Genomic DNA, 26,941 nt, shown 5'->3' with positions numbered 1-26,941 from the left:
CTACAGCATGTGTCAGGATTTCCTTCCTTTTTAAGGTTGATTAATATTCCACTATATGTATGTATCACATTTTGCTTATCAATTCATCATTGATGACACTTGAGTTGCTTCCACCTTTGGCAGCTGTGAATAATGTTGCTATGGGGCGCCTGGGTGGCTCAGTTGGTTAAGCATCGGACTCTTGATTTCAGCTCAGGTCTCACGAACTGTGAGATCGAGCCCTACATCAGGCTCTGCACTGACAGCAAAGAGCCTGCCTGGAATTCTGTCTCTTGCTCTCTATATCCTTCCCCACTCCCTCAAAATAAATAAATAAACATTAAAAGAAATTTAAAAAATAATATTGCTATGAACATGTTTGAATGCTTGCTTTCAGTTCTTCTGGGCATTTACCCAGAAATGAAATTTTTGGATCATATAGTAATTTTACGTTTAATTTTTTAGGAATTGTCATACCATTTTCCACAGCATCTTCACCATTTTACATTCTAACCAGCAATGCACAAAAAGTACAATTTCTCCACATCCTCATAAACATGTGCTATTTTCTGTTTTTGTTTTCTAATTTCTGACCAAGTCAGCCTCTGCTGACTGCAGGGCTTAGTGCAGAGGAATGTGGCACAATCAGTGGCCAAAAGACTTTTGGCCCAGGCTTAATATGCATGAGGAGCCTGAATTTTGTATTTAAAATTTTATTTCCAACGAGATTATACACAGATGTTATATTTTTATACTACAATTAAAATAATGAATTTATTACTGGAAGCATTTAAGTTATACTACATTTAAAGCACATTGTTTTGGTATTAGACATGTTTAATGCACCTATACACTCAAATAAATAAAAGTAGCCTGGACTCTGTCAAACTCCGAGAGGCCCTGACTGGCTGCCCTTCCTGAAAACACCAGTTTTCACCTTACATTGTTGTGCCTCTGTTCTCTTCTCTATCTATTCTTCCTTTTCCCAGCCCTTCTGTGTAAGCCTTCATTCCCTAAGACTCAGGGGGCCCCTCATCTTCCATTATCTCGCCCCACAGCCCCATGTCCACCATCTTTCTTATGACAAATGGTCCCCAAATCTCTCTCACACAAACAAACTTTCCTCCCAAGCCCAGATATGTATTTCCAACTGTGTAGAATTGGTTCCCTGAAAACAGACTCCAAAATGGAGATCTGTAGGCAGGAAGTTTTGGGGGGAGTACTCTCGGTATCAGCATCAATGGGGGAGGGGAGGAAGTATAATTGGGCAGATGAAGGAACTGAATGGTCAAAACAAAAGCCACCACCAATCCCATAATGAGCTTGGGAATCTGGACAGCCTTCATATTTGTCCTGCCTTGAGCAAGGAGGCCTGACCTTTATATCTCCACTTTGGTTAGTCATTGATGTTGATTGCCTAGGAAGGCAGTGTGACTTTGGGCCTCATCAGCTGAGGACAGGTACAAATACAGACTGGGACTCAGTTGAGAGCCCTCAGTCACCAACACTTCCAGGATGGGGGAATGAGTGCTTTGGACCTGAAAGAGGGATCTGGGTGACATACCACAGTATCTGCTACACCAGCCCCCACTTGGACGTCCTTGGGTATCTCAAACTTGATATGCCCCAGACTGAACTGCCCCTGCTCCTTTTCTGGGTTCTCTCTCATGTTATTACCAAATTCTTAGGCTTGTCAAGTCTGAGTCAGTTATCTCCCCTCTCCTTTGCCCTACATCCAACTGACATACCTCATAAAGGATATTAGACTTGGCCTAAAGTCTCTTGAATTCATCCCCATCACCTCCTTCCCCACTCCCATGGACCTGCCTCAAGCCCTCACCAAGCCCTCACAACCTTGTTATAGCACAGTACTTCAATCACCTTCCAACAGACTCAGGGGAAAGAGCCACTTACCACAGAATAGGTGCTGCATGAAAGCTTTACTGGGATACTGTTAAAAAAAAAAAGAGAGTGATACTCAACCTCCTCAGAAATTAGGAAGGAAGGAAGAGAAAAGGAGGAAAATTAAAATAACAGTTCTAATAACATATTGTTAACTGTATTATATATACCAATATAGAGTATATTTTGTTAGTTACATATACAATTATATCTAATAATTAGTGATTTTGAATTTATTAAATTTGCAAAGATGTCTTCATTTCTCAAGAGCAATAAAGACCCTTTGTTCTAGGAATCCTAACTGTTAGTTTGAATTATGAGGGAAAATATGAACAAAGATGTTAATTATAGCATTATTCATTAGAGTAAAAAAATTGGAAGCATCTTAATTATCTAACAATAGGGTATGAGTTAAGTATGTTGTGGTTTGTTCTATGTAACATTATAAAATCATTAAAAATAATGGTCAAGGGGCACCTGGGTGGCTCAGTTGGTTAAGCCTCTGACTTCACCTCAGGTCTTGATCTCACAGTTCTGTGAGTTCATGCCCCACATAAGGCTCTCCACTGACAGCATTGAGACTGCTTCAGGATCCTCTGTCTCCCTCTCTCTGCCCTTCCCCCGCATGCACACTCTCTCTCCCTCTCAAAAATAAATAAACATTTTTTTAAAAATTTAAAAAAATAATGGTCAAATAGTCAGTGTAACAGCATGGAAAATGATTACTGCAAAGTTGAGTAAACAAAATTGGGATTTATCATACTTACACATTATGGTTGCGATGATGTAGAAAATGTGATTGGGGAAACAATCTGAAAGGAAATACACCAACATGCTAAGAGTCATTGTATTAGAGAAAAGAGAGTCATTCCTGATATCTTTAGCTACTCTTCTTTCACCATAATCTCCTCCTCATTTTTGGTATTGACAACATTATTTTCTTAGTATATAAAGTGCTATGGAAATGCAATTCCAAGATTTACTGCCTTCCACCACAATGCTACCTGAAACCCCTCTTACACAATAATTATGGAGTCACCACCAGCTATCGATAATCCCACAACCTTAGTTTACAACTTTGTAGTTGATGGCATTATTTTATGATATGATATGATATGATATGATATGATATGATATAAGGTAATATATAATGTAATATAACTATAATAAATAAAAATGTATCAGCGCTTTAGTTCTTTTTATTGCTAGGTAATATTCCATTGTATAGTTATACCACATTTTGTTTATCCATTCATCTGTTGAAGGATACTTGGGTTTGTTAAAAAAGAAACAGTAAGCTCAAAATGGCATCATTGGTGCTAAGCCTGCATTAGCAACCAAGACTTAATACCTAACCTAACTTCAGTTTCAGCTAGAATTTCTTCTTACCCCACCTCCTTCTGCCTATAAAATTTTCCATTTTGTACAGCTCCTTGGAGCTCCTTTCTATCTGCTGAGATGAGATGCTGCCCAATTCATGAATCATTAAATAAAGCCAATTAGATCTTTAAATTTATTCAGTCAGATTTTTTCTAAAGGTTGTTTCCACTTTGGGCTATTATGGGAAATGCTGCTGTGAACATTCCTGTACATGTTTTGTGTGTGTGTGTGTGTGTGTGTGTGTGTGTGTGTGTGTGTGTGTGTGTGTGAGAGAGAGAGAGAGAGAGAGAGAGAGAGAGAGAGAGAGAGAGACTGTATGTTTTCAATTCTCTTGGGAATATATGTACTAAGAGTGAAATTAGTTGGTTGTGGAATTATAGTAACTCCATTTGAACCTTTTGAGGAATTGCCAGATTGTTTTCCAAGCAGCTGCATCATATTACATCCCCTCCAGAAGGTCACAAAGGGTCCCATTTCTCCACTCCTCACCAACACTTGCTATTATCTGTTGTTTTGGTTATAGCCATGCTTGGTGGGTGTGAAGTGACATCTCATTGTGGTTTGATTTGCATTTTCCTGACAGCTAATGATGTTCACCATTATTCATTTGTAACCAAAAGGAATTTTTTGACAAAATAAAGTTGAAATGTTCCCATTATAAAAGTAATTCATGCATATTATTAGATATTTTGGAAACGTCTTTTTTTAAAAATTCAACCACACCCAAATAGCACCATCTAGAGGTGATCACTATAAATATGTCAGTGTGGTTCAATTTTTTTTCCTCTCTACTCTTTCTAAAATATGCCTAAAGTCACATGACATTTGCAGTTTTGCCTCTGGCATTTCACCTAATGTGATAAAATGGGAATTTTCCCATTACTGGATGTAACAATTTCTTTAGCCATTCCCATACTGATGGACCTCGGTCATTTCCAGCTGTATAAAATATTGTAAATAAAGCAATAGTACAGTGATTTGATACTGCTTTTCGATCTGTGTTCCATCTGTCCAGTAAAGCTGAGATCTTTGAGGACAAAGAACCTGTTTTCTCTTCCCTTTCCATGCATTGGCATCCTCCTGGGACAGTCCTGGGTACAGAGGACTTACTGAGTCTTCACTGCAGGACAGGAACTCTTCTAAGTAATTGACACACATCAGTGCATTTAATCCTCACAACTTCCCCATGACTAAGTAATATTATTATTATCCTTACTTCAGACACGAAGAAGTTGAGGTAAAGAAATTTTCCCAAGGTTATCAGCTAGTAAAGGACAGAAGTGGAATTTTAATCCAGGCAGCCTGGTCCCAGAGTCTGAACTCATAACCATCAGCCATACTGCTTCCCTTGATGGTGGAGGCAAAGGGAACTGGTAATGGGAGACAGTCATCTGGGCTTTGGGGATAGGTTGGTTTCATGTTTGAAACCTGGCACCCAAGCTTCATCCCTTAATTGGGAAGATCAGGAAGTCTTGGTGGAGGGAAGTGATTCAGATCCAACTTACAGGACAGCAACTTCCAACTGTCTCCAGCCTCACACCTTTCTCATCAGCCCGCAAAGCACTGGAGTGGTCTTTCTCGGCTGCAAATCCCATCTTGTCACTTCCCTGCTTTAAGCTCTCTACTGGCCTCAGGATAAATACCCAAGCCCATATTTGGCAGGCCTGGTTCTCTCTAGCTTCATCTGTCTCCTCTCTCCACCTGGCTTCTCCTCCTCTTTGCCTTATCCTCACATCCTACAATCCCCACCACACTGGGTCTCACTCTTCTACCTTTTGTACAGTGCCCTGGACAGCTCTTTCCTACCTTGCCCCTGCTTATGTTGGCTGCCCTCAAAATCTGCTTAACCACTCCCCCTTCTAAAAAGCGTGCTCCAAATCCATTGATTGGATTGTGTCCCCCTACTAGAGCTGTACTTCTCTACTGACACTCATCACATTTCTTGTAATTGCTTTTCTTAAAAACAATACAGGAGCGCCTGGGTGGCTCAGTCAGTTAAGTGTCCAACCTGACTCAGGTCATGATCTTGCAGTTCACAAGTTCGAGCCCTGCCTCAGGCTCTGTGCTGACAACTCAGAACCTGGAGCCTGCTTCAGATTCTGTGTGTCCCTCTCTCTCTGCCCCTCCCCTACTCACATTCTTTCTCTCAAAAATAAACATTAAAAATTTTTAAGACTTTTTTATGTTTATTTTTATTTATTTTGAGAAATAGAGAGCAAGTAGGGGAGGGACAGAGAGAGAGGGAGACAGAATCCCAAGCAGAGCCCGATGTGGGGCTTGAACCCTTGAACTTTGAGATCATGACCTGAGCCAAAATCAAGAGTTGGATACTTAACTGACTGAGCCACCCAGGCACCCCAACAATAAGTTTTTTTTTAACATTTATTCGTTTTTTTAAAATATGAAATTTATTGTCAAATTGGTTTCCATACAACACTCAGTGCTCATCCCAACAGGTGCCCACCTCAATACCCATCCCCCACACTCCCCTCCCTCCCACCCCCCATCAACCCTCAGTTTGTTCTCAGGTTTTAAGAGTCTCTTATGTTTTGGCTCCCTCCCTCTCTAACCTTTCTTCTTTTTTTTTTCCTGCCCCTCCCCCATGGTCTTCTGTTAAGTTTCTCAGGATCCACATAAGAGTGAAAACATATGGTATCTGTCTTTCTCTGTATGACTTATTTCACTTAGCATAACACTCTCCAATTCCATCCACGTTGCTACAAAAGGCCATATTTCATTCTTTCCCATTGCCACGTAGTATTCCATTGCGTATATACCCCCATGCTATAAACATGGGGGTACAAGTGCCTCCTGTATCCCTTGGGTAAATTCCTAGCAGTGCTATTGCTGGGTTATAGGGTAGATCTATTTTTAATTTTTTGAGGAACCTCCACACTGTTTTCCAGAGCGGCTGCACCAGTTTGCATTCCCACCAACAGTACAAGAGGGTTCCCGTTTCTCCACATCCTCATCAGCATCTATAGTCTCCTGATTTGTTCACTTTAGCCACTCCGACTGGCGTGAGGTGGTATCTGAGTGTGGTTTTAACATTTATTCATTGTTTGAGAGACAGAGAGAGAGAGCACAAGCAGGGGAGGGGCAGAGAAAGGGGGAGACCCAGAATCCGAAGCAGGCTCCAGGCTCCGACCTGTCAGCACAGAGCCCAATGCGGGGCTTGAACTCATGAAACACGAAATCATGACCCAAGCTGAAGTCAGATGCTTAACCGACTGAGCCACCCAGGTGCCCCAACAATACATTTTTATGATAGAAATTTCAAATGTAAGAAAAACAAAAGAGGATATGCTCACCACACAACTTCAGTTATCAATTCACATCGTCTGGTTTCCCCTGAGCTCCCAACTACTTCCCTCCTCCTGTAATTATTTTTAAGCAAGTAATATAGATTATTTCATTTCATCTGAAAATGTTTGATTTAGCAAGTGTCTTCTAAAAGATAAGGATTTAGGGGCGTCTGGGTGGCTCAGTCATTTGAGCATCTGACTTCGGATCAGGTCATGATCTCACAGCTTGTGAGTTCAAGCCCCACATCGGGCTCTGTGCTGCAGCTCAGAGCCTGGAGCCTGCTTGGGATTGTGTTTCCCTCTCTCTCTGCCCCTAACCCACTCGCATTCTCTTTCTGTCTCTCTCAAAAATAAATAAACATTAAAATTTTTTTTAAATTTTTTTAAGTAAATAAAAGATAAGGATTTTAAAAATCAAAGTTATGGTATCATCATCATATTTTTTAAAACCTATTATAATTTTCTTTTTTCAACCTTTTATTTTGAAAAATTTCAAACCTACCTAAAAATTGCAAGAGTAATTCAATGAGCAACACTAAAATTCTCGCCCAATTCACCAAGTTTTAGCATTTTGCCACATTTGTTCTCTGAGCCATCTGAGACTAATTTGTGAAAACCATGATCTTCCATTCCTATACATTTCCACATTTATTTCACCCAAACAAGGAGATTCTTCTATGTAACCATAATACACTGATCATATTCAAGAAATTTGAGATACACAGGATAAAATATGTATAATACAATCCATATTCACATTTTGCCAAATGTCCCAATGCTGTCCTTCACAGAATTTTTTTCGTATCTAGTATCTGATCCAGAATCATGCACTGCATTTAATCCGGAAGTTAATTCTCTTTCATGATGTCGATGTTTCCTAGCCTGAGTTGGGGTTTGTCTGATGGTTTCGCTCCTGGTTCTGCATCCCTCATGTTCGCATCTTTTGGCAGAATGCTACCTAGATGACAGTGTGTCCTCCAGGCTTCGTACCAGGAGGTGGAGGCCATTTGCCTCACTGTGATGATGATATGGATTTTGGTTGCTTAAGGTGTATTATAACTGCTTTAAAAATTTTAAATGATCTGGGTTTGTTTGTTTTTGGTTGTTTGGTTGTTTTTTGTTGTTGTTTTGGTTTGCTTTTTGCTTTTTGCTTTTTCCTGCTAGACTGTGAGCTTCATGAGGGCAGAAGCCCTATCTATTTTCTCCATCTCTGTATCCAGCAAGCAAAGCAGGTTTAAACAGGAAAGTTGCACCTACCCTAGGCCCCAGCCTTTTGCGGCCCTTCAGCCTCAGAGCAGCCTTAGGAGGGACTAATTGAGACCTCAGATGAAAAAAAATGAGGCTTCGAAAGAGCCTGGCTCCCTAGCAGAGTGACTTCCTCAAACTTCTACCTGACCTGTTCTCTCCCTTCTAGACTCTCTCTTTGGATGGCACCTGGGAAAAACCCTCCTGCCCCCCTAAAAAATGGTTTCAATGGAAACAGAAATTCCCAAAAAGAAGGAAATTACATTAGCTGTCCAGAGCCTAAGGGCTGGAGGAGAGAGGTGGGAGGCCCTATTTGCATTTTTTCCATTAACAAGCTGGAGTTGAGCTAGCTCGCCTGGGGAGATAATTTGAGAGGGAAATCTTTGCATATTTTATTTAAAAGCACGCTGCGTTAGGCGGGTAATAATGCAGAGTGTGGCGATTAGGTAAGGCCTGCAGGGACTGGGGGTGGGGTCCTTTCCCTCCCCTCCTCCTACCACCCCATCCTACCCCCCCCCCCATCTCCACTACCTCCACCCTAGTCCTGGGAATCAGCCTCCTTAAAGGAACAGCCTCCTTAGGCTTCTGAGGCTAGTTGGGACTCAAGCCTCAGTAACTCTTGACACTTTCTTGCTGAGGAAGCCCGCGGGAGAGGTCCAAAACTGAGACACTAGCCCGCCCTGTGTCTAAGCGGTTTTAAGTGGCTGGGGTAGGGTTGGGGGTCGGATGGGGTGGGGTGGAAGGGGAATACCACACTTTTAGGAGGCTTTTAAAAATATGAGACAGATGTCTTTGTCGTCTCGATCATTGTATAGGCAGTCGTATTCATATTTCATTTCTGGGGACAGGGATGCTAAAGTGTGACACTGCATTGCCTAGAACAGTGCACTCAAAGAATTATCCAAATGCCAAAGGCTCTCCCACTGAGCTGGCAACCCTCCCTGCACGCATGCGCAAGCCTTTCCTGTAAGTCCTGCCCTGCTGTTGTGTGGGATTCAACCAAGACCTGCGCTTGAGTAATTAGTTGAATGAGCAGGGTCCTTGCTTCAATGCAAGGTGTACGATCTTACGCAAATCACTTAACCTCTCAGAGTATTTCCTCTTCTATAAAAAAGCATAATGCCTACTTCTCTGTATAGTCGTGGGAAAACAATGGGAAAATAGAGGGAAAGGGTTCTACAAACTACAAAATTTTTTAATGGTTTTGAGAGAGAGAGCGCGAGAGAGAGAACATGAGTGGGGGAGGGGCAGAGAAAGAGAGAGACACAGAATCCGAAGCAGGCCCCAGGCTCTAAGCTGTCGGTAGAGAGACTGCCTTGGGGCTCAAACTCACAAGCCACCAGATCACAACCTGAGCCAAAATCGGAGGCTCAACCAACTGAGCCACCCAGGCATCCCTAAACTACAGAATTCTGATCGCCCTTTAGAGAATGTAAGGAACTCCTGAGGGTAGTTATGCTTCTCTGGGAAGAGTTTATAAGGCCAAAGGGACCATAACCATTCCCACCTCACCAGTGAGGAACTCATTAGGTCACAAGGTCAGTTAACACTGCTTGTCCTTGGCTATAGCTCCACCACTGAAAAATGGGGTACACTGCACCTGCTCTATAGCCAAATAGCAGAACTGGAAGTGGTTTGAAAAATCTTAAATATCATGAAGAGGCAAGGTACTAGAAGTCTCAATAAGGAAGTCTCAATAAGGTAATGTCATTTCCAAATGAGCCATAAAAAATCTGCCTTCTCCTCTCCCCACCTCAGTCTTCTCATCTGTTAGATGAGTGCATACACTGATTCACCATCCCCAAAATGCATATGCATGCATGCATGCCCACACACACAAACTAGATCTTATTAATAATTAGGGGATGGGTGCCTGCGTAGCTCAGTTAGTTCAGTGTCCAACTCTTGATTTCAGCTCAGGTCATGATCCCAGTGTCATGGGATGGAGCCCACACTGAGCCCTACACTGAGCCCCACATCGAGCCCCACATCGGCCCCTGTGTTGAGCATGAAGCCTGCTTGAGATTCTCTCTCTCTTCCTCTGCCCCTCTCCCCTACTTGCTCTCTTTCTCTCTCAAATAAAATTTTAAGAAATATTTAAAAATTTCAAAAAGAATCAGGGGAGTATCTGAGTGTCTCATATAAAAGAAGTTTTCATTATGGAGGATCACCTGGGTGGCTCAGTTGGTTAAGTGTCCAACTTCAGGTCATGTCATGATCTCGCAGTTTGTGGGTTCAAGCCCTGCGTTGGGCTCTGTCCTGACAGCTCAGAGCCTAGAGCCTGCTTTGGATTCTGTGTCCCCCTCTCTTTCTCTCTCAAGAATGAATTAGCATTAAAAAAAAATGAAGAAGTTCATTATGGAGATGAAGGTGATGATTGCTCCTGAGGCAAATTGAAGGGGAGGGGACAGGAAATCAATAAAAGAGTCTGTTCCTAGCTGTGAGTTTGGGGATAGGAAGGAATTCAGGGGTAAGGTGGTCTGTGAGTCCTGGGAGGCTGTATGAGGTTTCCAGGCACTCTGGGCACAGGAAGCAGAATAAGTAGCACCTTCCCTTCCCGCCATTTTCCCATAAGAAGGAGGAAACAGTCATTTAGAGCATTAACTCTAGGGGTGCCTGACTGGCTCAGTCAGAAGAGCAATTGAATCTTGATCTCTTGGATGGACTCTTAGTTTGAGCCTCATGTTGGGTGTAGAGATTATTTAAAAAAATAAAATAAATGAGTTGAAGAAAAGTTTCAAATATCTAGAGCATTACCTGTAAAGCTGTACCATGAGGGAGACATCTGCTTTCACGTTCCCCTCCCCCTTCTGTTTCAATTGCAGTTCCCCCCCTTTCCTCTTGCTCAGTTTCACAGAACTTAGCCCCAGGTGGATTGGTGAGGATACTCCCTAACCTACAGAACCTTACTGAGTACAGATGAGCCTGTTTCTCAGGTAAGGAGTCTGTAACCTTGTTTTTTCCTGGTCTGGGTTAGAGGGAGGATGTGAGAATGTGGAGTGGTATGTCAGTCCTGCCAGAAAAGGAACGCACCTAAAGTAACTTTTGTTTATTTACCTGCAAAATGGGATAACAGAGAAATGGCACATGGCCTGAAACATGTTGGCCAGTCTTTTCTCACCCATAACCTTTCTCTGCTCTTTATCTCTATTCCCATCCACTGCCCTGTCCTCATTCCCCATTCCCATCTCACCTCCTTCCATCCTGTTCTATAGCACCTTCATTCACAATCATTCTATTTTTAGGAATACTAAAAGTGGAACCTCCCGTAGAAAGTATTCCCAACCTTGTGAATAAAAGCAGCCTTTTCTTTTAAAAAAATATTAATCACAAACAATAAAGACTACCATTTCAGTAGCCTCCATTAAAATTAATTTCAAAACAGTACAAAAATGTCACTGTTTAGAAAACGAATGGTCAACTGGGGTGCCTGAGTGGCTCAGTCAGTTAAGGGTCCAAATCTGGATTTCAGCTCAGGTCATGATCTCACAGTCGTGGGATCAAGCCTCACTTTGGACTCTGTGCTGACAGCATGGAGCCTGCCTGGGATTCTCTCTCTCCCTCTCTCTCTCTCTCTCTGCCTCTCCTGTGCTCTCTCTTTTTCTCAAAATAAATAAACATTTAAAAAAGAAAACGGGGCAGGGGGCAGGGAGGTCTTAGATGGCTCAATCGGTTAATCCTCTGACTTTGGCTCAGGTCATGATCTCACAGTGTGTGAGTTCAAGCCCCGCATCAAGTTCTGTGCTGACAGCTCAGAGCCTGGAGCCTGCTTCGGATTCTGTGTCTCCCTCTCTCTCTGCCCCTCCCCCACTTGTGCTCTCTCTCTATCAAAAATAAATAAAATGTAAAAAAAAATTTTAAATAACAAAATATTTAAAAAATTAAATATGTATATAAACATTAAAAATTTTTAATAAGTAAAACTAAAAAAGAAAACAAATGGTCAACTACTGAAATAAAACATTTGCTTCCAGAAAGGGTGAAAAATAATATCAAGGCAAATTAACAAAAAAACAGCATATTGGTCTGTAAAATATTTTGCAATTTATAAAGCTCTCTCAAGAGCATTATTTAATACTTAACAATAATTCTGTAAAGTAGATGAAACTTGCTTTCTTTTCCCCCCTTCTAACAGATGTGGAAACTAAGTCTCCAAAAGATTAAGTGAATTTATCTCTTGGTCACAGGGCTAATGAACTTGAGAACAGACTGTAAAGCCAGTTTCCTAAGGAGTACAGGGAAGAGAACGGGAATAGAGATGGGAAGGTTGATGGGGTGCTGGTGATGAATGGAATGAAACTGGGCATGGAGTAAGTGGGGTAGGAGTAATGTGCTCAGGACAGAATAATAATGGCATTTGGGTGTGGAGACTAGGGTGGGGATATGTGTGGGATGAAATGAAGATATTCACAGAGGTAGGTGGGGGATGGAGGTGGGGCAGTGTGGAGTTTGAGGGGGTGAGGGCACTGATCCTACAGCCACACTGTCTGGGTTTGAATTCTGTCTCTGCCTCCTACCAACTGTGTGAATTTAGGCAAGTTGCTCAACACCCCTGGGCCTCAATTTCTTCATTCACAAAATGGGGATGGTAATAGTATCTTTCTCCTGTGGTTATTGTGAGCGTGAGATGAGTTAACACATGTAAAGTGCCAAGAACAGTGCCTGCCCTGGCACAAAGTAAGGGCACTAGGGGCATGCTCTTCTCCTCCCCCTTCCCCTCCTCTCCCTTCTCCTCCTCCAGCTGCTTCTTTCTCTTGTAGCTGTTAGGGAAATGATTTGGGCTGCAGTAGAGAAGTGAGGTGGAAACCATGGGGTTAATGGTCAGAGGAGGCACTGGCTGCAGGGGGACAGTAAGAATAAAACTGGGGAGAGCATGGCATTGAACGCTGCCAGAACAACCAGAGAAAAGAAGCTCTGGGCTTCTTCCCAGGAGTCTGGACACACACATATCCATCTGTAGACACCTGCATGTTCTGGAGGGAGCCTGTGTTGGGTTCCTACAGAACCAAATTCAAGTAACACAAAGGAGGGCCTTTGAGAGGAGTCTGCTAGGCTCCTATGATGAAGCCCAGCCACCCTGGTACAGAACTCCTCTTTAAAGAGGACTGGCTTCTGGGGTTCCCAGTCTGCATCCCTTACAACCCCATATGCACCCAAACTGTGAAGGTCCTGGGTGTACCTGAAGACAGAGGTATGTCTGGCCCACAGACAAGTGGGATATTTTATTGACCTTATTATACTGCCTAGCATCCCAGGAAGTGATATGATGTCTCAGGCCAAGCTGATGAGAGTGAACATTCATAACAGTTGCACAGATAAAGCCCCTTCCCATGTTGCAGTTGCTGCCTCCAAAAGACTCCTCTGTCTCTCGTACAATGCCATGCTTCTGAACCCTCAGAGGCCCTGGGCTCCTGCCTCCCCAGGGCAAGGCCCCTTCCCTTTTCCTAGGATGCTCTTTTCCTCACCTACTTTTACTCATCCTCCAAATTGACACCAGCTCCTCTGTGAACTCTTTCTTGACCCCCCCCCCCTTACCTCCCTCATTCCTCTTTCCACCTCAGACACAGAATGTCTCTCCATTCTCTAGGTTCCTATGGCAATGTGCTTCCCAAATATGATCTCTGGAACATTCAATCTATATAATATGATCCATGAGAAAAGGGTTGCATACTCAAACAAGTTTGAGAATCCCTTTTCATACGGTGTTCTCCTCTCAGGAACTAACAACACATACTGGCACAGCAAAGACCCAGAGGAGTCTTCCAGTAAAGAAGTCCAGTTAACATGGTTAAACCCAGGGTTTCCCAAGTCCCTTTGATCATGGTAATCTTTTTTTTTTTAATTTTTTAATGCTTATTTATTTTTGAGAGACAGAGACAGAATGTGAGTGGGGGAGGAGCAGATAGAGAATCTGAAGCAGATTCCAAGCTCCGAGCTGTCAGCACAGAGCCCGAACACACGTGCTGTGAGATCATGACCTGAGCCAAAGTCAAATGCTTAACCGACTGAGCCACCTAGGGAGCAATCGTGGTAATCTTTTACTTCCTGTCTATTGACCATGTTCTGGAAAGTGCTTCCATAGCACTGTGTACAGACGTCTATTGGCACTTACCACACTGCACTCTAGATTCCTCGTGTCTGAGTCTGTCTCCCTGGATACAGACTGTGAAATCCCTGCAGGCTGGGACTGTCTGATTCATCTGGGTCCCCGGTGCCTAGCAGAGAGTCTGGCACATGGTAGACAGTAATGTTCAATGCAGGAATTTCCTGTCTGTGACTAAGATGAGGACATGAAGAGTACCTTGGAGGCTCCTGGCTGGGCCTGGGAGGAGTTGTCTGGTGACAATGGTGACAGGAGCAGAGTGACACAGATATGCTTGCAGACTGTGGCGTTCTAGGTCTACCAGGGATATGATCCATCCTGAGGGATCTGGGACAGAGATGAGGATGTCCAGCATCTCTGGGGATCCAAGCATCTGAAGTGGCCTCTGTAGCTGCAGTGGCCAGAGAGAACCCAAGGAAGAGCAGGACCTCATCAGCTTGGAAGGAACTCTGTTGTCCTCCATGTGGCAGGCACAGTGTGGGTAAGGCTGGGCCAGCAGCATACATCATCTTTGAAGAGCCTGGCTTCCCTGACTCATCCACTGCCCTGTAGTGCCCTGGACTTTGGGGCACTGAAGGATGGTTCTTGTGAGCAACAAGGCTAAGCCAGCAATTTCATTCCCTTTCCTGAGAGGGAAAAATCTCCATCAAGTCTCTTGAGGAAGGTCTTTGCGGACTAGATTTGCGGAACATCAGACCCTGGGGAAAGATCAGGCCAGCAGGCATGCAGGAACCAGAGAAGGCCTTGCAAGCCAAGCTAAGTAAGTCAAGTCACTGGAGAGTCTCCGAAAGGTCTTAAGCTGGAGGAGTCTTATAGAAGCCCACTCCAGAGCTGTGTGGTGAATGGAAGGGAGGGAGCCTGACTAGAAGTGGCCTGGAAAAGTGCTTAGGAAACCAAGCACAGCACTTGGTGACAGTCAGGTTGACTGACTAGGAGGGTCCCAGATGACTGAGTGGAGTGAGCAGGTTTATGGGTAGGAAGAAGATGGGCTCAGTTTTGGACACAAGGAAGTTTAAGGTGCTATGGGGCATCTGGGTGGAGCGGTCCCGTGAGTAGCTGAATATGCAGGTGGGGTGGGAGGCAGAGGCCCAGCTGGAGACAGAGGTTGGGGAAGGAGTCCCAAGGATGGGGGAGAGGGGGGCTGAAGTCACAGTGGAAGAGATCCCAGGAGGAGAGTGAATTGAAGAGGTCCCAGGACAGCCCAGGGGAGCATCAAGGGAGTTTCTTGCCCTGAGAGCAGTCTGAATACTGACTGCTAGGGGCTGGCTAGGGGAGTCTAAGAAGCATGCAGAGCCAGCCTGCTCCCTCGCACCCACAGGTCCGGTCCCACACCTGTGTTCCCACTTGCACACCCCTGCGCTCCAAGCGGGGGGCACGCCCCGCAGCCCCTTTTTGCTCTGCCCCCCACGGCCCCGCCCCTCCCTGCAGACCCCGGGGTTAATCCTCCCCTCCCCCAGATTAGGGGCGCTGCCCCCCTTTGTGCGCCCAAGTGCCCGAGGCGAAAACCCTGGAAGGCTCGCGGCCGTCCGGGCAGCTGAGGTGGGGAGGGCGGAGTGGGGCGCGGGAGGAGACACAAAGAGGGGGAGGGACCCCGGCTGCAGCTGTCCCGCGAGGAGCCGGGACAAAGGGCCTGCTGGCGGGCCGGCCCGAGCCGTTTTCATGCTTGTTGGGATTAGGCGCAGGAAACGTCGCTCCCAGTCGTGCGGATCAGCAGTCCGGGGCGCGCGGGCGCGTGGGGCGGGCTCGGCCCCACCCGCCCCCCGCTTTGTGCCGAGCCCCGGCTCCGGGCGGCGCCGGGCTCCGGGGAGGCCGCCCCTTTGTCTGCTCCTTTCGCGGGGCGAGCCCCGCCCCGGCCTCTGAACACCAGCTGAACGCGGGCCTCCAGCCCTCTCCTTCCCCAGCGCGGAGCCCTGGAGCTCCACCTTGACCCCCCTCCCCCGCTTATGTGGCAAGGTCACGCCCCCCCCCCCCCCCCCCCCCCCCCCCCCCCCATTGGCGCGCCCCCCCCCCCCCCCCGCCTTTTTCGCGCGTCACCTCCCCCGTTCCGGCTGTGAGTCCCATAACCAGATGAATCTCTTCTCAAATCTACTGGTGATAAATGAGAATGAAGCGATTAGAGGATCGACCGGTTCTAAGCTTAAGGGTTTGGGGAAGGAGCAGGGCAAGAATAAGGCTTGGCCAGAGAACCCTCCAGGCCTGGACAGGGGAAACACACACATTTCTGGCTGTCTGGTGCTGAGGCTGGGAGAGTCTCGGGGGTCTGCAGGAGTATGAACACCTTCCCAGGTTGGGTGCAGTCTTATTTCTGAGACAGGTTGGGGGAGGAGGAGGGAGCATGTGGGTCTGTGGCCGGAAGTGTGCATTTGTGAGTGTGAGCGAATTTGCGTGTGTGTGTGTGTGTGTGTGTGTGTGTGTGCGCGCGCGCGCGCGCGCGCTCGTGCATAGGTGTGGGTCTGGTGCCCTTGTGTCTGGGGGCGCCTGGTGGGTGTGGGCATGTATATGCGAGTGGACTTGAGGTCTGGCTCAGACCCCAGAACGTCCCCATCTCATGGGCCTCGCCACCAACAAACATTCCATTAAACTCGTGGGTCTGGGATTGGAGGTCCTTTAGCAACGCTTTTAATATACAGCACAATGGCCCAGCTGCCTCTTCTACCTCTGATGCCTCCCCATACTCTGCTGGTCAGCTAATAACAGCTCACGTTTACAGACTGCGTCTTTGTGCCAGGCTCAGGTGTAAGCCCTTTACATGTGTAAATTCATTTATCGCTCACACAATCCTATGAGAGAAGTACTAATTATCCCCATTTGACAGTTGAGAAAAGCGAGGCACAGCTAGTAAGTGGAGGATCCAGTACATCCGGGTCGAGTCTACACTAGAAATCATTATCCTCTGTTGCTTCAATTTCTACTCATCCTCTAGGAACTTCTTCCTTCAGGGAGCCTTCCTAGATCAGGTGCTCACAGATTTCATCACTTTCCTGTTCCTGTCACCTGTTCACCCCATGATTAGGAGACCCCAAAGCATGGGTTTCCCCATGAAGCTTATAGGAAACAGAGGCTGGCAGACAGGTCACAGGCTGCCACGAGGGGGCATTCAATCTCCTTTGAGATAGCCACCACACAGCCCTGATAAGCCAGGCTGGGGAGCCTACCCACCACATTCTGAAGCCTCCTATGCCCCCCAATTTTTACACTCTTCTTCAGTTCCAAGTTCACTCCCTGCCTCCCTGTACCCCAGGCTTTAATCCCAATCCCTCTGCCACACTTACCGGAGATGACCTATTTCTCTCCTAGGAGAGAAAAAGCTTTCCATGGAACTAGCCCTTTCTTCTCTCCCCCGAGGACCCAGCCCTGCGTTCCCTCCCCGCCAATCCCTTCCATGCCTTATCCTGTCCCTGGAGCCTGCTCAGGCTTCTGCTATGTGCCCTGCCCCTGTGGGTCTCTGGTTATCAGCCTCAATCTCAACCCTCCTTCTTCTTACTAAGCAGGACTCCTCAGGTAGCACCAGAATCCTAGTTACACTTCCTTGCTCCTAGTCCATTCTTCCTTGCTCCGCTTCCATTCTGGCTGGAAGGGGAAGGTGGCTAATCCCCTCCTTAGAGCATGAACCTTCCCTACTCCCCTCACAGTCCCAGGGACTAACCAATCCCCACCCAATGATTTTAAAACAACCTCCCAGGGTGCGTGGGTGGCTCAGTTGGTTAAGTGTCCCCCTCTTGACTTCTATTCAGGTCATGATCTCATAATTGTGAGATGGAGACCCCTGTCAGTCTCTGTGCTAAGCGTGGAGACTGCTTAAGATTCTCTCTCTCCCTCTCTCTCAAATAAATAAATAATTTAAAATAACCTCCCAATAAAGAAGTCTCTGGTTGAGAGACCTGCACAGAGGGCCAGCCAGGTTTCCCCTCTCCTAGGCTTAGAGTGGCTTGTGCATTAGTCTTTGGGATGCAAGTCTCATCTGCCTGTTCAGGCAAGACCTGCTCAAGGGCAGAGGAGGGCTCCACCAGGCCTTGTGTGTTTTAATGCATATGAAACATCTTCAGGTTCATTTCCTCATTCAGGCTGTACAGTTGCCACAGGTGAAGAGACGGAGGTAGTCTAGAGAGTCTCTGGACCCTGCCTGCTCCATGTACGAAGTATAGCAGTGGTGTCAGCAGCTCCAGCATAGCTGATGGGCAACAGCAGCCACTGGAGTCCTGCCTCAGTTTCATTTATTTATTTATTTATTTAACCAGGTTCGTTCTTTCTTTCTTTCTTTCTTTCTTTTTTAACGTTTACTTATTTTTGAGAGAGAAAGAGTGCAAGTGGGGAAGGGGCAGAGAGAGGGAGACACAGAATCCGAAGCAGGCTCCAGGCTCTGAGCTGTCAGCACAGAGCCCAACATGGGGCTCGAACTCACAAACTGTGAGATCGTGACCTGAGCTGAAGTCGGACGCGTAACTGACTGAGCCACCCAGGCGCCCAAGCAGCTTTATTTTTAAAAGCTTTTTTTATTTTATTTTTTTTTTAATTTTTTTTTCAACGTTTTTAATTTATTTTTGGGACAGAGAGAGACAGAGCATGAATGGGGGAGGGGCAGAGAGAGAGGGAGACACAGAATCGGAAACAGGCTCCAGGCTCCAAGCCATCAGCCCAGAGCCTGACGCGGGGCTCGAACTCATGGACCGCGAGATCGTGACCTGGCTGAAGTCGGACGCTTAACCGACTGCGCCACCCAGGCGCCCCTAAAAGCTTTTTTTAAAAGATGACTTTCAAATTTTAGATTGAATTTCCTTAAGGAAAAATTTGATTTTAATATATCTTTATTTTATTATTTTTGAGAGAGAGAGAGAGATGGACAGAGTGTGAGTGGGGGAGGGGCAGAGAGTGAGAGGGAGACACAGAATCTGAAACAGGCTCCATGTGCCAAGTTGTCAGCACAGAGCCCGATGCAGGGCTAGAATCCACAAACTGTGAGATAATGACCTGAGCCGAAGTCACTTAACTGACTGAGCCACCCAGGTGCCCCAGAAAAATTTGATTTTTTAATGAAAATTTTAAGTGTGTATCACAAAAGCACTATTTATAATAACTGTCATTAATGCAGTTTACTATATACCAAGTGGAGTTCTAAGTATTTTGCATATTATATATTCATTTATTATATATTCATTTAATCTTTGCAACAATCCTGTGAGGTGGTTACTACTATTGTCTCCATTTTTTAAGATGAGGAAACTGAGGCACAGAGAATGTAATTGACTTACCCCAAGGGTCACAGAGACAGAAAGCAATGGTGCCAACATCCAAATCCAGGGGTCTGGTTTCAGAGTCTGTGCTCTTAACTGCTGGCTATGCTCAGAAGAGCCTTCACACACTTAGGAAAGAGCCCCTTCTAAAAATTCACTGTCTTGTGCTCTGAGAGCTTGACGTTGTCTCCTTGTTAGAAATCTCCATGGTTAAAGTTGTTAACCTTAAAAATAAAACTGTCAGTTACTTTACCAGGAGAGATGGGTTTATTTGGAGATAGCAAAGAATTGCAATTCAGAATAAGCAAGCTTCAGCAAACCATAGGCAAGTCTGAGAACAAAGGAGAAGAATGCTCTTTTATAGAAGAAAGGGGGGGATTGGGAGGAGCTATTATAAACAAAAATTCATTGGAGTAACCTGGGAGTTTGAAGTGTAGAGGCCATCACTAGCTGAGTAATGACAGTCTCTCATTGGCTGGGCTGTTGCCAGGCAAGGAGAAAACCTTTCTTCCTCCAGCTTGGGTAGTAAAGTATAGGGTTCTTCCTGTCTGGAATGCAAGGTAGTCCCTTCCTGTTGGTTCTGCAATTGACTAGGAGTGATAGGGGTGAGAGCTCCCCCTTCTGGCCTCCCAACTCCATTTAAAAAATTTTTTTTAATGTTTTTTTACTTTTGAGAGAGACACACAGAGCATGAGTGGAGGAGGATCAGAGAAAGGAGGCACGGAATCTGAAGCAGGCTCCAGGCTCTGAGCTGTCAGTGCAGAGTCCAGACTCAGGGATCGAACCCATGAGTGATGAGATCATGACCTAAGCCGAAGTCTGAAGCTTAATTGACTGAGCCACCCAGGAGCCCTCCAACTCCATTTTAAATGAGGTTTCCTTTTACTTGTTTTCAATTGTTTGAATTTAGCTATAGCTCTTTGCTAGAACAACATCTCTTAATAAGTGGAATTTGTTAAAACTGGTTCCATATTGTTTCAATGTCCAATGTCAACGTTTCAATGTCAATGTTCAATGTCCAACTGTTTAAATGTCCAATGTCAAGGTGACAAGAATTATTAATACCTTGGGTTGCTGTTTCAGTGAAAAGTACACTTTGTGAGGTTTAAAAATATACATCTTTTTGGGGAGAAGTACAGGGAGACATTATATTTCTCTGAAATGTTTCAATTTATATAAGTAGAACATAATTTTTACTTGTGTGATTAAAAAACAGTCATAAAATATGCCCTTATTTAATCAATCAAAAAATGCTTCTGTGGGGGTACCTGGGTGGCTCAGTCCATTTAGCATCCAACTCTTGATTTTGGATCAAGTCATGATCTCAGGGTTATGAGATTGAGCCCCATGTCAGGCTGTGCTCTGGGCATGGAACCTGGTTAAGATTCTCTCTCTCTCTCTCTCTCTCTCTCTCTCTCTCTCTCTCTCTCCCTCCCTCCCTCTCCCCTCCTCACCTCACACCACCCCTCCCACTGTGCATGCATGTGCTCTCTCTTAAAAAAAAAAAAACGCCTTCTGTGTTAGATAGCCTCTTCGTCCTAGTAATTACAGCCTTGTATAATATCCTCTCTTTGAGTAACTTGCTTTTAACCAATAGAATATGGCAACATTGAGGGGTTGTTCTTTCTGTGAGTAGTTTGCAGAAAATCATGACCTCTGTCTTGCTAGTACCCTATCACTTTCTTGGCTGCCGTGCTTTGATGAAGTGAGTTGTCATGTTGGGAGAACCCACATGGCAAGGAACTGAAAGTGACCTCCAGCCAATGGCCCTTGAGGAACTGAATGTTCCCAACAAATAAGACCACAGACCCTGGATTAACACCTTGCTTACAGCCTTGTGAGAGATTCCTGACCTACAGAAATCATGAGATAACAAATGAGTATTGTTTTAAGTCCCTAAGTTTGAGGGTAATCGGTCATGCAGCAATAGATAACCTTTCTTTATACAAATAATGAATTTTTGATAAACTAATTAATAAGTCATCATATAAACCAATGTAAAATAAGTGTAGTCTAGATTGTCACAGCAAATATCTGAAGTCATATACATGTATTATAACCACATATGTGTCAGAACCAGCTGAGGAGCCTAACTCAGTGTTTTGCAGTCAGGGCACCCTTCAGGGAAGTGGTGGCTCTAGGGCAGGGTTGAATAGGAGTGTGTGGGGGGAGCATATGTATCCCTCACAATCGATGCCTACCCACCCCCCATCTTCAGGCTCAAAGGTGCCTCAGGATGAGAACAATCCCATACGGGGCTCTCAGGCCAAGTCTCCCCTGTCAGACTGAGAGGCCCTTGAGGAGAAACCTCTTGCCAGCCCCATCAGCCACAGCAGGCTGAATATCTCCTCCCCAGTGACTTCCCCCACATCTGTCCCCCAGCTTCCAGTCCAAAAGGGCACCTCAGACGGTATGGAAAAGAGGCCACCAGGCAATGGGTAGAATAGAAACACAAACTCAAGAAATGCATTTCTCTGCCCCAGTTTATTCACCACGGCTTGGTCCAGAAGCCAGGTTCATAGTCAACATGCAAGGGCTAGACACAAAAGCCCCAGGACCATTGCTTCAGCCTCACTCCCTATACCTTTCACCTACCCACCCATCAGGGATAGAATTCTTTACAGATAGAGCACCCCCATTTTGCAGATAAGGAGAGTAAGCGTCATGCCACTGCTCACCCATCAGGATCTTGTATCCTCATGGCTCCAGAGGCAAAGCAGAGAGCTTGGCTACCTTAGTCCTTGGTTCTCCCCAAAATTCAACCACTCTCCTTTTCACAGAGCCTCTGCTCTAGCCTGTCAACCCCCATTTAAAGGGCCATGCAGTGACGGAAGGGGTTATGACCCAACATGCTAAGAGCTTCCAGAGGCTGGGCTGAGCTGACACTCACTGTCCCCCACCCCCCCACCCCACCCCCCGCCAAAGGTTAATGTGGCTCCTCTGGGCCCAGACAGCCTGATTTAAGAAAAAACAGACCAACCTAATTTGACGTCCAGTGTTGCTAAAGCCAGAAAGGCACAGCGAGTAGAGGCACAGAGAGGAAACAGATTTTTTTTTTTCCAACAGCCTTGGAATACCATGCCGATTCCTTGCAAGCTTATAAGCACACATTCGCTTTCATCAGAAGCTGAAATCAATATGGTCTGCAACAGCTCCTTTGCTGTGGAGAAGGGTTGTTTGTTTCAAACTGATATTTTAGAATTCCCACTCTCCTATTCTTCACAGGGTTCTGCCGTTATCATCTCCCTTATCATCTCCCCCATCCCCATCTCCCATGTGCCCCAGGGCAGAGTTCAAGAGGGACAGCTCTTTATCTTCTTCTCTGATCCCATCCCCCATCCCTGCCACGTGTCAATCACCACCCCCAGCTTCCCTCCCTCATACTAATTCTCTACCAATTGCTCAAAAAGCCATGGCAGGCCAGAGCAGCCACCACACTTCCTACAGCAAATCCACCATCAGGGACAACAGCTTCAGCAGAGCAAAGTCTGGGAGGAGTGATGGGGAAGGAATAGGAGAGGTGGCCTGGGAAGTCCCAGGAGAGTGGATCAGCACAACCCTCAGATAAATGACGATAGCCCTCTCTCCAGGGAACAATTGGACCCTGTGGAGAAAAAAAGGCTAGGATTGACAATGGGTAACACAGAGTGTGGATGCCCGACATACGCAACTGAATATGTATTTGCACACATCTGCTAGTGAGTCGGCCTGCAAATCCATGCTCCTAATACACCCTTCCCATGCCTGCACTTGCACACAAAGGCCTGCACACACAAGGGCTCACTCACAGACACCCACCACAAGCCTGCACACTCAAACTCATTCATATGCACACACACACACCTTTTGCATATATATCCTCACTCATGCACATATATACACACTGTTGGACACCTGGTTCATGCATACATATACAAACATACTCCCTCTTACATACATGCTACACACACACATATGTACACACCCACACACAGACCTGCACATCAGTGAGCTCATGTGTACGCATGACACACACAAGCTGATGCACAGGTGCTGATTCACACACGCCTGGACCTGCCTACATGATAGCACGTACATACTCATGCTTACCTGCACTCATACCAGCAATAATCATGTACTTACTTGTGCACAACCACACACATGCCTACAAATATATACATGTACCCCTGCACCCCTGTGGAGGCACACCCTTAGCCCTGATCCTGGGGCCTGGATGGGACCGCCCTCTGTTGGAGACAACGGATAAGCTCCTTTCGGTTGTCTAGGATGGTGTCGAAGCTCTCCTGCAGACGGGTCTGCTGGTCAACCAACTGGTGCTGCAGGCCCCGGATCCACTGCAGCAGGGCCAGGCGACGGTACATCACCAAGTGCACATGGTGCTTCTCCTTTTCCTGCTCTTTGTAGCGCTCCTGAGCCTGCAGCTGCTGCACAGCCTGGGCCACTGAGGGCAGAAGGGGATCTGGAGGGCCTGGGCCTCGAGGGGTCCCACAGACAGGCTCAGGGCTGCTGCTGGGGCTGTCGGTGCTCAGGGAACTGCTGGCATAGCCGTTGTCCTCCAGAGGGGAGCAGACTGTGCTGGCGCCGCTCATCTTCTCCAGCTCAGCTCCGGCGATTTCTGCCCCCTCTGGTGGGCTGCGGACCTCCCCATCAGGGAGTCCAGGGGCCTGGAAGGCCTGGTTGTCAGAGGGCAACTCAGAGGAGCCTCTCATCAGGCTGGGCTCCACCTGGCCTGGCATCCCATGCCAATTCTCATTGGCATCTTTGGCACTCGCCATGAAGTTGGAGTTGCTGTCTGGTTGGAGCTCAGGCTGACATACTCCAGGTGGGCCCCCCAGGAACTGGCCCCCCTCAGCTACGCCTGGCTGGATGGCAAACATCTGGTCTGCAAAGGAGAAGCAGAAGAATGAGTCAAAGCAGGATAGGGTGGGGTGCCTGAAGTCGTGGCAACCTAGCTGTGGGGGCAAGGCAGTGTGGAGGAGCTGGATGCTCCTTCTCAGTCCCTTTCCCTCTGGTAACACCTCCCTTTGTGGTATTCCTATTCCTTCTCTGTTGATTCGCAGTCTCCTGCATAGGGTTTGCCCTCAGCCCTCCGAGGCAGGCTGTCTCCTTATTCTGTGCACGTCTTCCCAGATGAACTAATCTTCTGCTATAGCTTCAAGAACCATCAGGTGTTGGTGACTCTCAGATGTGTCTCCAGCCCAGATCCGACTGCTATCCAACTCTGCAACCATCCATAGGCCCCCCAAATTCTACATGTCCCAACCAGCTCTCCCTCTCCAGTGTCCTCAGAAAAATGGCCCACCCTGCATTCAGTCACTGCAGCCAGAAACCTGAGAGCATCCTGGTCTCCTCACTCTGCTTCCTTCCCCCATCTCATTGACCACAAAACACTGACAATTCTTCCTCTTAAAAACCTGTGTATGTATGCATATACGTCAACCCTCACTTGTACTTGGTTCAGGCCATTTCTTACCGGGATTACTGACTGACTGCTGCAGGCTTTTCTGACCTCTGTGCCTCCAGTTAAAAATGTAAACTTGAGGGGCACCTGGGTGGCTCAGTCGGTTGAGGATCCGACTTCAGTTCAGGTCATGATCTTGCAGTTTGTGGGCCTAAGCCCCACGTCGGGCTCTGTGCTGACGGCTCAGAGCCTGGAGCCTGCTTTGGATTCTGGGTCTCCCTCTCTCTCTGCCCCTCCCCAACTCACGTTCTGTCTGTCTCTCTCTCTCTCAAAAATAAACATTAAAAAAATTTTTTTTAAATGTAACCTTGATTGGTCACAGCTCTGAGAGCCCTCCCTAAACTGCTAACCCTCAACATGGCCTACAAGGCTGTGCTTCAGCTGACCCCTGCTCCCCATTTCAGGCTTGCCTCTTGCCACTCTGCCCCTCTCAGAATCCCAAATTTCTCAGAGATCTCAGAATGTGTCATTATTCTGTGTCAATAATGTGTCATTATTCACACAATTCCCTTGGTCCACAATACCCTTCCCTTCCCCTCTCCTGTAAACTCCTCCCTTCTCCACCCAGCAAACTCCTTTTTGTACTTCAAAACGCAGATGTCTGATCCCCACCTCTCTGAAGCCTTCCTGAAGTTCTTCCCACAGCCCCAGCACACATAAATAAGCACAGTTAACTATGCCTTCCCCTGGGTCCCCACTGCACTGGTACTCACTGTTTTGTTCATATCTGTTTCTTGACCCTGGTGCATAGTTGATGGCCAGTAACTGTGCATTTAGTTGTTTCTGGTTTTGTTTGGGGACTATCTTCTAATAGCAGCTTATACATTTGGCTTCCTGACTAGATACCGAGCTCCTCTATATATCCTCTGTCATATTCCTGAACTAAGCAGGTGTCAGTACATAGTTGCTGTGAGAGTGAATGGGGGAGAGGGGCTGCAGTGGGCTATCTATGCTCATAAAGAGAAAGCCAACGGTAGCGAGAGGCTACTGCTCAGGCCCAGGGATAGAAGATATGGCTCCAGTTACCTCCTCTGCCCTAGTGAGCAACCCCACCCCCGCCCCGCCCCGTCCCCATCCCCATTGACAAGCCTCTCTTCTGACCTTGCCCTCTTCCCTCTGGGTTTACTATCTTGTGCCCCTCCCCTAGCTTGCTCCATCCAGGGGCCCCAGAGGGAGGGCGTATCACACCATTCTTTCCTCCCTAATAACCATTTCTACCAAAATTAGGGTTTGAATTAACAAGAGGTTTCTACTGACTACATATTACAAGGATTAGAAAAATGGGGGATCAGTAAGAGTGAGGGATAGTGTAAGTATAGCAGGGATTAGGAGGTCTTTATAGGTGGTAGTGGGCAAAAGTCCTCGGGGTGTAGCGACGGTCCTTTAGTGACCTACATACTACCATCCCGCTAGGCAGTCTTGGAGACCTTCCAGGCCCAAATGTTTGTTTTTTTTTTTTCTTTCTTAAACTGGGAGTGGCCGCGAGGGAAGCTGAGATGCAGCGGCTTAGGTGTTAAGGCTCACAGGGTTCTCAGAGATGGTAAAATGGGAACCCAGACACCCTAGGATCAGGCTTCCGTCCAAGCTAATCCGCAGTCGGCCCGGGGTGTGTAAGGCGGCGGGGGTGGGGAGATGGCTCTGTAAGGGTTGGGGAGGCCGCCTCCCTTCCTGCGTAGCCCTGCGGGAGAGGAACCCCCCATCCCTCCGCCTCCAGCAGACAGAGGATAGAGACCATGCTTTCCTAAGCTCCCCACAGGGGGCAGCCCGGAGGAGGCTGGGATCCCCTGCTTGCCCCCCCGTCCCGGGGGGCTGGCCCCCAACCCTCCCCTCCTGCCGGACTCACTGCCTGGACGCGCCCGCCCCGGCGCGGCTGGCTCTGCTCCCGCGGGCCCCGCGGCGGGAACTCGTCTCTGGAGGCTGGAGGGGGGGAGGGGGATGTCTCGGCCTGGCCTGGGCGGCCACGCGGGCCGGGCGTGGGGTGCTGGGCTCCCCCGGCGACGCGCCCAGCCCCAGGCCCGGACTGCGGAGTCGGGCGGCGTCAGCGCGGCAGACGGGGCGGGGCGGCCGGGCCCACGTGGGTCGGTTCGGGGTTCCGCCGAGCGAAAGGCTAGTCCGGCCAGAGCGCCGGAACCAACTCCCCCGCCTCCTGCAGCCGTGACCGAGGCCTGCCGGGTCGGGTTTTATCTTCCCACTGCATCCATTGGGTCCCTCGGATCGCTTTGCGTCACTGCAGATACGGTGACATTTTCAAAATGAAAATCTAATCATGTCACCATCCTCCTGCTTTTAAGCCTTTCAAATGGCTTCCCTCTTGCAGGGTAAATCCTTGAGGCAG

General features: G+C 47.0%; 1 protein-coding gene across 4 annotated transcripts; it reads right to left on the bottom strand.

Moving 5' to 3' along the window:
• Positions 1-2,648: 2,648 nt before the first annotated feature.
• On the bottom strand, positions 2,649-26,532 carry CC1H1orf216 (chromosome C1 C1orf216 homolog). 4 transcript variants are annotated; one of them, XR_007454829.1, is made up of 4 exons: positions 26,450-26,532; positions 22,126-24,027; positions 19,164-19,369; positions 2,649-2,693 (listed from the first exon to the last, which is right to left on the bottom strand). XR_007454829.1 is itself a non-coding variant. In XM_049617531.1 (3 exons), the coding sequence occupies exon 2, from the start codon at positions 24,020-24,022 to the stop codon at positions 23,336-23,338; it is 687 nt and encodes a 228-aa protein (XP_049473488.1). In that variant the 5' UTR covers positions 24,023-24,027; positions 26,450-26,532; the 3' UTR covers positions 22,053-22,749; positions 23,334-23,335. The 4 variants fall into 4 exon arrangements, 2 of the variants coding, with proteins under 2 accessions (XP_049473488.1, XP_049473487.1); XR_007454830.1 differs by lacking the exons at positions 2,649-2,693; positions 19,164-19,369 and having other exon boundaries at positions 22,053-22,305; positions 22,541-24,027; XM_049617531.1 differs by lacking the exons at positions 2,649-2,693; positions 19,164-19,369 and having other exon boundaries at positions 22,053-22,749; positions 23,334-24,027.
• Between the last annotated feature and the right edge of the window lie 409 nt (positions 26,533-26,941).

This window comes from Panthera uncia (genome assembly GCF_023721935.1).
Source record: "Panthera uncia isolate 11264 chromosome C1 unlocalized genomic scaffold, Puncia_PCG_1.0 HiC_scaffold_4, whole genome shotgun sequence".
In the NCBI taxonomy this organism is placed as follows: Eukaryota; Metazoa; Chordata; class Mammalia; order Carnivora; family Felidae; genus Panthera; species Panthera uncia.
Note: the sequence above shows the minus strand (reverse complement) of the source record. Positions and strands in the feature narration are given on the sequence as shown.

Bases quoted from the DNA above. Each gene is read 5' to 3' on its own strand.
- CC1H1orf216 (XM_049617530.1), bottom strand. From the start codon at position 24,022: ATGTTTGCCATCCAGCCAGGCGTAGCTGAGGGGGGCCAGTTCCTGGGG.